The 10,521-nt window shown below is 35.9% G+C and overlaps 1 protein-coding gene across 1 annotated transcript; it reads right to left on the reverse strand.

Annotated features, from left to right (window-relative positions):
* Positions 1 to 6,334: 6,334 nt before the first annotated feature.
* LOC137937486 (uncharacterized) lies at positions 6,335 to 6,846 on the reverse strand. The gene is made up of 2 exons (XM_068782543.1): positions 6,735 to 6,846; positions 6,335 to 6,651 (listed from the first exon to the last, which is right to left on the reverse strand). The coding sequence occupies exons 1-2, from the start codon at positions 6,844 to 6,846 to the stop codon at positions 6,335 to 6,337; spliced, it is 429 nt and encodes a 142-aa protein (XP_068638644.1).
* Positions 6,847 to 10,521: the final 3,675 nt, after the last annotated feature.

Raw genomic sequence — 10,521 nt, forward strand, 5'->3', positions numbered from 1 at the left:
TTTTTTGTAGAAAAGTTTCACCCCTTTACTGCATTTAAATGCACCAACAATTGTTGGAATATGTTGATGATCTGTGTTAAATATTTGACTTTCCGTACCTTAATCGACTAGTCTTTTCGGGTTGTATTGGTTAGATACTTACACCAATTACGGTAGCAAACCACCAGATGCATCTTGTAAAAAAATTCTTAGCCAGACACTCAAAGGTGATTTATCATCCAAATTAGGAAGTAAATCAAGCAGAAGACGTATTTATTAGCTAACCAGTGATTAAAAATTATCATCAATCCGTCTTCCTAAAGAGATGATCAGAAAGCAGAGGAAGAAATCTTCTTAACTAATTTTCTAGTTCTAACAACTTCTTTAATTGAACTACAAATTAACCCAAATCGATGTAAGTGACAAAAGCTACACAAATAGTGGTAGGCAAAACTACAAGACTTAAGATTTCAAGCAAAGAATGTTCTTCCTACTTGAACAGCTAAAACTAGATAATATTTGTTCATCTTCCATCGCTTTTTAGGACTTGTTTGCAACCACATCATTTATCACCTATTGAAATGTATAATGATCAAACAGATCTTCATTTTATCTTATCCTCTCATAAGCTTCACTAACATATGCACAAATTTTTGAGGAAGTGAGAATGCTACTAGGTTTTCTTTTATCTAGTTCTCGTTCTCACTGTTTAATGATAATTCTTTCATTAATGAAAAGATAACTTACTCTCACCAAAATGAAGAGGAAGGTCAGATGAAACGGATTTTACAAACTCTTCTAAATTTGACTTCGCATCCAAAGACACATCACAATCAAACCTATCTCTGATAAATTTATCTTGTCTGCTTTCATTGATCACTTTCCCAATTGGATCATATAATTTATATCCATTAGAAAATTGAGGATAACCAATTAACAAACATATTTTTGTTTTAGGTTTCAATTAATCTCTTGGTTCAAGTACTAACATATGAGCTATACATTCCCAAACCTTTAAATGGAGTGTTTACCAAAGTTTATATGGGTCTTTTCACCTATCTTAGAAGGCACCCTATTAAAAATATGAACTTAAGACAAAAATGGTTTCCCCCATAATGAGTTGGTAAATTTGCAAGTGATATAATTGACTTAACCATTTATAGTAAGTTTTCTTTTTTATCTCAGCAACACCATTTTGTTCTAAAGTATAAAGTATGTTAAACATAACTATTTCATTAAACTTGCAAAACTCAGTATACAAATCTGAACAAAATTCTCCTCCTCTATATGTGTGAAAAATTTTCGGCCAGTTGCATTCTTTTCCTTCAACTTAAATGTTTGAAATGATTCTAAAACATCACTCTTCTTATGTAACAAATATACCTTTCCATACCTTCAATAGTCATCCATAAATGTGATACAGTATTGATAACCATTTCAAGTTTTCCCACTCATGGGTCCACAAATGTTAGAGTCAACTATATCAAGAGTATGTTCACTCTTACAAGCTTCCGGTGGAAAAGATAATTTTATCATTTTCCCAATAATACAGCTTTCACGTGTAGGGAACTAATTTTTAGGAAAACTATTTAACAAAACCTCATTTAATCAAATTATAAAATTTGTCCTTGTTAATATATCACAACTAAAGATGTCAGAAATGTAGTTGACTTGTTATGATTGGAGAAGAGTTAGTAACTTCACACACCACATTTTCACAGAATTTAACCTGATACATGTCACAATTTCTAAATCCTTTGAGAATTATATTATCCCCTCTAAGCATAATACATTTTCCATTTCCAAAGTAGAATACCAAAAAGCCAAGTTTTTCCAAAGGAGTAACGAATAAAAAATTCCGTCTCATTGAGGGAGCATACAAAAAAATTTCCAAATAAAATTTTTTATCTACTTCTAACTTTAATCGATAAGTTCCTACACCTTCCATAGAAGTTTTGTCATCATTGCCCATATATATAAAGCTTTTCCCATCATTAATCTTTTTTAGTTCCTTGAAGGCGTATAGTTCATTTGACACATGAACATATGCACCTATATCAGCCCACCAACTAAAAGGTTTAATACAAATAATATATGTTTCAAGGAATAATAACTCGATTTCTCTCATTGTGAATTTTCTAGTTCTTAACAACTTTGCGGTAACTCTTAATGCGACCTGACTTGTGACAAAAGAAATGCACCTTTTGTTAGGTGTTAATCTTAACTTTTTGCTGATTCATTTTTTCTCATAAAATTGAGGCTTCCTTTCTTCCTTTCTTCTTAATTTTTTTTCGATTTGAACATAACTTGGCTAGTGATTTGTGCTTTTATTTCACCACTCCCTTGAGCTATCCCACCCTCTTTATGGTCAACCATATTCATAATCTTCTATGTACTTATTGGACCAAGGCAATGAGTTAATTATAGTGTCAACCTTAGCTTTCTCATTTGTGGTTCTACCATGGTACATCTAATATTCTGCCACTACAAGCATATATCACATACATATTTTTTAACTTCAATTTCTTCCTCACCTTTGGCCCATGTGAATCTCTTCCATAGGTTGTTGATAGGGGTGGCATCGAGTTGAGGCGAGCTCGAACCTGCCTATGTTCGAGTTGGTCTTGATCTAAATATTTTGAACTAGAGCTTGAGCCGAGCCCAACCTCGAGCCTAAAATTGTAATTGAGTTTGAGCTTGAGCCAAGTTCGAGCTCCAACCTACATTTAAAACGTTGCATAAAAAAACATGTTAAATAAACTGTATATAAAATTGTATAAATTTTACTTAAAATTAGGCATGACCTCTACATAAAATTGGGCTTGATCTTTGTACATAAGCCCTAAGTAAAATTTTCTATATACTACATAAAATTGTTTATAAAGACTGAATAATATTATGCATAAACTTTATCAAATAATCATCATACAAAAATTTAATTGAAATGTCAATATAAATTTACAATCACCCAAATAAAACTATAAATCCAGTATAAATTTAAAATTACCAAGATGAGAGAAAGATGAAAAATCAAGTAAATGGTAGCATTATCTCCAAAGCCTGCTTCTCAGGCTATGATTAAACATTGAAAAATTAAGATTACATGCTAATACCAGATTGTTTACTGGCTGGAACATTTCAATTCAACTAGGGAGTAATCTTGTCTTTTGACATCTTCAAAGTAATCTCTAGACAACTCATCTTGCTCGCAAAAAAAAAAAAAAAAAAAAGTAATTGAACAAATTTTAGTGAGTTAGGCAGCATTTGGTTGAACAGAAAGTGGATAGAAAGGAAAATAAATGAAGTTCATTTATCTTGTTTGGTAAAGAGGATAAAAGGGGGGTAAGTCCACAATGAACTTGAAATGAAGTGAATAATTCAATTCATCTTAAATGAATTGATTCAACTTTAAGTCATCTTTGGGTTGTTAGTGTAAACGAGTTCAAGTGCACTGGAAAATAGATTCCAGTGTTAGTGCCCCCAAATGAAAAGTATGATATAAACAAGAGAATAAGTAACCTTTTATAATATACTTAAATAGAACATATGCCTAAACAGATAATTAACCAAAATAAACATGGTTACTACACTTATAAGTGATTTAACGTGTATTAGAATATATTAATATTCTAATTAATAAAAAATATATATTATATTACTTAATGATTATAATTTATTTTAAATTAATACAATAATTACGTGTGACTAGAATAAATTATTAAAAATAAATAAATAAATAAAATAACATAAGTGAATATAATAGATAAATAAATTATTTTTTAATAACATAAGATAAGTTTTAACATTAAAAACCACTAATTTAATACAATAATAAAAAATTAATATATATATCAATAACATAATATATATTTTTATGTATGATTAATTAATAATATATTGTCACAAAATTTAAAACTATTGGTTTAATTAATTATAGCAATGGGATAATTAAACCAAAACAATTTATCAAATGTTTATTTTAACAATATTTTAATTATGACTATTAAATCACTAATTTAATTTAGTTATTATAAAATGAATATATTAAATAAATATAAATTATTATTTTTATGATGATGGTTTAGCGTCGAGAGACTAGGGCGACGGACGGTACACTAAGAGGAAGAAGAGAGGGAGGCCGAGAGGCTCTGCGACAAAGGCTCGGCTTAGCTATGGGGTCCAGAGGGAGAAGAGAGGGGAGGCCAAATCTCAAATCTACTTTGGATGCACATAAAAGGGAAAAAGCGTCCTGTCTCGCTCTCTGCAGTTTTTTTACCGTAACGATGGGTTCAGAAAAAAAATAAAACCATCATGATGTCCTGCATTTTTTTTAGAATTAGTACCAGTTCTTTGAAGTTTCATAAACACCAAAATAAAGTCCAGGGAAAGAGACATTTTTACCCATTTTTAACTAGGGAAACAAAATCGAAACTTCATAAAATCGAACCTTCATGAGCTCAAAAAATGTAAAAATCTACTCCTTCCGTTATTTTCAAAATTAAAGAAGCAGACCTTGCTGTAGATAGAACCGCTGATGAAGAAGCAGCCTGCTTCGGCATCCTCGACCTGCCTATGTATCTTTGAATCTCCGATGGATGAGCCATGGGGTTCGCGGTGTAAAATATTCAACCGACAATCATAATTCCAAAAGGGATCACGGGAAACTCGACGACATTTGGCAGGACCACAACCACGACTCTGCCTTTCTTCAGGCGTGCAGTACTTCTCAGCACCCTGGCTAACCTAGCGTTGTCTCGTACGACTTCCGTAGGTGAAAACCTTGCTAGTGACGACTTCAATTATGGCGACCTTGTCAACGAACTGGTCGGCGTTTTGGAGGACGAATTCCAGCAAGGTGAGGTTCAGCATTGGGACGACTGGGTAAATGTGGTCTTCTTGCGCCATTGGTGATTGTGGAGATTTGAAGAGCAAGACGTGATTTTTTAAATGAGAGGGAGAGTTACGATCGCAAGAGATTTTTATCTCTTAGGTGATCTCACAATATTCATACTAGTTCCTTGGATTAAATAGAATGGACCGGCACGGAGGCTCGTGGAGGACATACAAATCCAAACCCCGTCTTTCCCGCTAAACAAGTCATGCATACTTTGGCAAACGTGTAGACCGGTAGAGTCTTCCTAACTCAGCTTCCGAAGCTAATCCGTTCAAAGATCTAGATGACCGACCTTCTGAACAGGACGAGTTGCCCATTTTCGTGTTTATCAGCTACTAAATCCATCTTCTGATCTTCTGCGGAGGAAGAAATGTTCATAACTAATTTTTAGTGCCGACAACTTCTTTAATTGAACTACGAATGGCAAAACTCTTTGAAAGGTCTCTCTTCGAAAATGGGATCAATCCCGCGCTCTGTGTAAAACGTTGGCAAAACTTTTCAAAAAGTAACCACTTTGAAAAATTGCTTGGTAATCATATCTTGCAGGACCTGAACAGAATAAGATGCAAATAGAAGGGAATTTTGGTAATTGTAAGAAAATAAAGTAGACACTTTATATTGGGAGTGTGGAAGAAAAAGAGAGTGAAGGAGGAGGAGCGACGGAGAGAAAGGGGAAATAAGGGAGAGAGAGGGAGCAGCGAAGGAGGGAAGACGAGAAGTTGAGATTGTAGGGGAGGAAGAAGAATTGAAAAAGAGGTCGGTCAGAAACGGTGTCATTCCCCCCTTTCCCTCCTCTTCAATCCTGTCTGATTTCGTGTTCCTCTTGATTTTCAGGACTGAAAGTTTATACTTTTATATTACAGTAGGACAAAAGAAAGAATGGGCTCGCGTCATACAGGCACAGGAGTACGCTTTGCGACGGTCGCTGCGATTTTGCTTGTAGCCTCGCTGGTTTCCATGGCGGAATCAAGAGCCTTGATTCATCTTCCATCTCAAGGGATTATCTGGTTTGGTAATTCGTAAAACGATGGTTCTCTAATATGATCACTTGCAGTTTGTTTTGCTACTGTTTAGTTGAAATATTATTTGTTGATAATCAGTTTTGTCTTTATTAATTGTTTATTAATCTCTGACAGAAAAAAAGTGTTGCAGCGACATGGGAGAGAGCTGTTGGGCGATAGAGAGTCTACAAATCTCAAACTTGAATCTCAAGCTTCCTTCTGAACCCCTTACGATTTTTTTAGCTAGGTTTCAATATGAGATAGAATTAGAATTGTTCATTAATGAGGAAATCTCTAATTGTGTTTTATGTTAAGACAGGACTCAAGAAACTCATATCACCAACGCCAAAACCTTGTTTGACAAAAGAGCTTTTACATCATTTTGCTTAATACCCAACCATTATTCAACGACTAAAACGATCCTTGTTTAAGTAAAAATACAGCGATGTTGCAGGATTTGTTAATTAAGATCTTCTCGAGGCATATTCCCCGCATCTCCAGAATCAGGCGTTTCATCTGCTTCTGGTTCGGGTTCCGGCCCCTCTACCCAAGGAGTGTCTTCACTGGACATGTCTGGTGCTGGTTCTTGTTCATCGTCGCAAGATGTCTCTGGTGGGTCTCCCTCGTCCGGTTCTGGTTCCAGTTCCGGCTCCAAGTTCGATGGTTCTTCTTCCCCATAATCGGGTGGGCATCCTGGAATATCATCTCGTCTGTGATTCGTGCTTCCTACTGGTGCAGGTGGGGCCAACGCGGATTTTCTACGACTTAGCTTCCTTCCTACGTTGCAAATTCATACCAATTCCACGCATGAACGAATAGGGTACGTGAAAGTCGGGGAATAGGAAAGAAGAACACTATACCTCGACTGGGGAGGTGAGTGTGAAGCCTTGATTCCGCCAAGCAGGAGAAGTGTCCAAGTAAGAGCAGCGTCGCAAGAACTGCATGTAGAGCTCTAATTTGCTCCGAAGCCATTTTTCTTCCTCGACGATAAGTTTCATCTCCGGAGCAAGAGAATAAATAGGGATGGAAGTGCCCTGTGAGTCACATTCTAATTCCATCAAGTCCATTAGGAAAATTGGGGAGTTAGAGATGTGGTAGATGCTGTTCGTAGTGCTCTTACACAAACATTTTTACTGGCTAAAATTGGTCATAATCGCGTCAATGAAATCTAGAAAACTGATTAGGGCAAAATCCAGATGTTCAATTGGTGCATGGGACTGAGCTTTGAGCACCCATCATTAATTAAGTTTATCGCGAGAGAATGTGGGCACAGGAGATCCCACTTCTCTCCCAGGTGGGTGGATGTGGCTATGATCATCTCTTTCTTATTAAACTTGTAGATGTAGCCTGTATCGAACATTCTCTCAGAGAATGTAGTGGCTAGCAAAAGTTAGTGCTTGAGTAGCAATTCAAAGATATGAACTGAACCTCTCAGGAAAATTAAAACTTCTTCTACGTAGTTGGAGTTGTTTTTTTTTTTTTTTTGTAAGTTTCACCCATCTCAAAGGTGATTTATCATCCAAATTAGGAAGTAAATCAAGCAGAAGACGTAGTGATTAAAAATTATCATCAATCCGTCTTCCTAAAGAGATGATCAGAAAGCAGCGAAAGAAATCTTCATAACTAATTTTCTAGTTCTAACAACTTCTTTAATTGAACTACGAATTAACCCAAATCGATGTAAGTGACAAAAGCTACACAAACAGTGGTAGGCGAAACCACAAGACTTAAGATTTCAGGCAAAGAATGTTCCTCTCCTCACTGTTTTAGGATAATTCTTTCATTTTTTTATAAGATAACTTCCGCTCACCAAAATTAAGAGGAATGGAAAATGGAACGGATTTTAAAAACTCTTCTAAATTTGACTTCTCATCCAAATACTCATCACAAGTGAACCTATCTCCGATAAATTTAATATGTCTGCTTTCATTTGATCACTTTCCCAGTTGGGTCATATAATTTATATCCCCAAGAAAATCGAGAAAAATCAATTAACAAACATATGTTCGTTTTAGGTTTCAATTTATCTCTTTGTTCAAGTACTAACTGTCAGAGTAGTTTCGTCCACTCTTGTAGGCGGTAGCTTTCCGCACCTAACAGATCTGTCTGTTGGGTAGTATTGGCTAGCCGTTTAAGGTGCGGAAAGCCAAGTACCTAACTCAGACCACAAACTCTAACAAGAGTGGACGGAACCACTCTGACACCCACCCCGCCCATTCTGGAGCCGCTTCTCACGGGATTCGAACGCGGGACATGGCGTGCCCAGCTCTGATACCATGACATCGGCTAGCCAATACTACCTGACAGACCGATCTACTAGGTGCGAAAAGCTACCGCCTATAAGAGTGGACGAAACCACTCTGACATTAACATATGAGCCATACATACCCAAACCTTTAAATGGTTTAAGCTTGGTTTATTTCCTAACCAAAGTTCATATGGGATCTTTTACCAAAGATCATATAGGTCTTTTCACCTATGATAGAAGGCACCTTATTGAAATTATGAAATACAGACAAATGTGATCTTCCTCATAATGAGTTGGTAAATTTGCAAGTGACATAATTAATCTAACCATTTCTAGTAAGTTTTATTTTTCATCTCAAGAGCACCATTTTGTTCTAAAGTATAAAGTATGCTAAACATATGAACTATTTCATTAGACTTGCAAAACTTTGTAAGCAAATCTGAACAAATTTCTCCTACTCTGTCGGTGTGAAAAGTTTTCGGCCAGTTGCATTATTTAATTTCAACTTAAATGTTTGAAATGGTTCTAAAGCATCACTCTTCTTATGTAACAAATTTATCCTCACATACCTTGAATAGTCACCTGTAAATGTGATAAAGTATTGATAACCATTTCGAGTTTTCCCACTCATGGGTCCTCAAATGTCAAGAGTCAACAATATCAAGAGTATGTTCACTCTTACATGATTTTGATGGAAAAGATAATTTTATCATTTCCAAAAAAATCAACTTTGACATGTAGGGTACTCATTTTTAGGAAAACTATTTAATAAACCTTGTTTAACAAAATTATAATTTTTTCCTTGTTAATATGCCACACCTGAAGAAGCCACAATTATAGTTGACTTGATATGATAGGAGAAGAGTTAGTCAATTTTTTTTTTTTAGTTGGACTTTTGAAGTATGTCATGCAAAGGGATTTATTGAGTTATTTGAATCTCTCTTATATTGTTCATTATCTCTTAGGTTAGTCATTGGGCAAAATTTTCTAGAGGTCCATCTATTCAGAATGATGTCTCTATTTTCATAGAACTGCAACGTCATTTCTACCCTTTGTGCCTAGTCCCTTGGATTAATTAGAACTGACCGGCATCGAGGCTCATGGAGGACTTACAAGTCATGCATACTTTGGCAAAGGTGTAGACCGTTCAAATATCTAGATGGACCACCTTCTGAACAGGACGACCTGTTCTATTTTACTTAATTACTTGTTCTATTTCTCCGTTTGTGAGGTTATGTATATGGTATAAAATAAAAAGAGATGTCCACTTTCCTGTTTATCAGCTACTCAATCCATCTTCTTAAAGAGATGTTCTTCTGCAGAGGAAGAAATGTTCCGACAACTTCTTTAATTGAACGACGAATTAAAAGTGACAACGATGGCAAAACTCTTTGAAAAGTCTCTCTTTGAAAATGGGGTCAATCCCGCGTTCTATGTAAAAACGATGGCAAAACTCTTCTAAGTTGTTAAATATTAGATGGATTCTGTTGTTTTCCGACAACCACTCTATCAAAAATTAATCATCCCACCGGGCAACTTACGCTGCCACTTTGAAAATTTGCTTGGGATAGAAGAAGGAGAGTGGTAGTCGGCTCCGTTTTTTTTTGTTTTAAAGAATATCTCTGGCAAACTTTATTTCTAGTGAATGCAAATTGGTTTTGATTAATCGATCGGGAGCTCCGACCGAAGTGACAACGATGGCAAAACTCTTTGAAAATGGGGTCAATCCCGCGTTCCCGTCAATCCCGCTTTCTGTGTAAAAACGATGGCAAAACTCTTTAAGTTGTTATATATTAGATGAATTCTATGGTTTTCCGACAACCACTCTATCAAAAATCAATGTTTCTTTTTGAAAATGGGGTCAATCCCGCGTTCCCGTCAATCCCGCTTTCTGTGTAAAAACGATGGCAAAACTCTTAAGTTGTTATATATTAGATGAATTCTATGGTTTTCCGACAACCACTCTATCAAAAATCAATCTTCCCAGCGGGCAACTTATGCTCCCGCTTTGAAAAATTGCTTGGGACAAGGAAGAAGAGAAGAGGAGAAGCTGAGATAGTAGGGGAGGAAGAAGGGAAAACGAGGTAAGTCCGAAACGGTTTCGTTCTTCCCTTTCCCTCTTCTTCGATCCTTTCTGATTTCGTGATTCCTCTTGATTTTCGGGATTTGAAAGTCCTAGCTTTACTTAGTTTAAATGAGTATATACTTTTATATTACAGTAGGACAAAAGAAAGAATGGGCTCGCGTCATACAGGAACAGGAGTACGCTTTGGGACGGTCGCTGTGATTTTGCTTGTAGCCTCGCTGGTTTTCATGGCGGAATCAAGGGCCTTGATTCATCTTCCTTCTCAAGGTATTATCTGGTTTGGTAATTCGTAAAACTACTCGCCTAGAAAAGG

Source organism: Aristolochia californica, unplaced genomic scaffold, assembly GCF_029961685.1.
Source record: "Aristolochia californica isolate CCGP_79_NKW_82.1479 unplaced genomic scaffold, dmAriCali1.0.hap1 SCAF_7, whole genome shotgun sequence".
Taxonomy (NCBI): domain Eukaryota; kingdom Viridiplantae; phylum Streptophyta; class Magnoliopsida; order Piperales; family Aristolochiaceae; genus Aristolochia; species Aristolochia californica.

Bases quoted from the DNA above. Each gene is read 5' to 3' on its own strand.
- LOC137937486 (XM_068782543.1), bottom strand. From the start codon at position 6,846: ATGGCTTCGGAGCAAATTAGAGCTCTACATGCAGTTCTTGCGACGCTG. The intron at 6,652-6,734 runs GTATAGTGTTCT...TTTGCAACGTAG, and splicing joins CACTCACCTCCCCAGTCGAG to GAAGGAAGCTAAGTCGTAGA.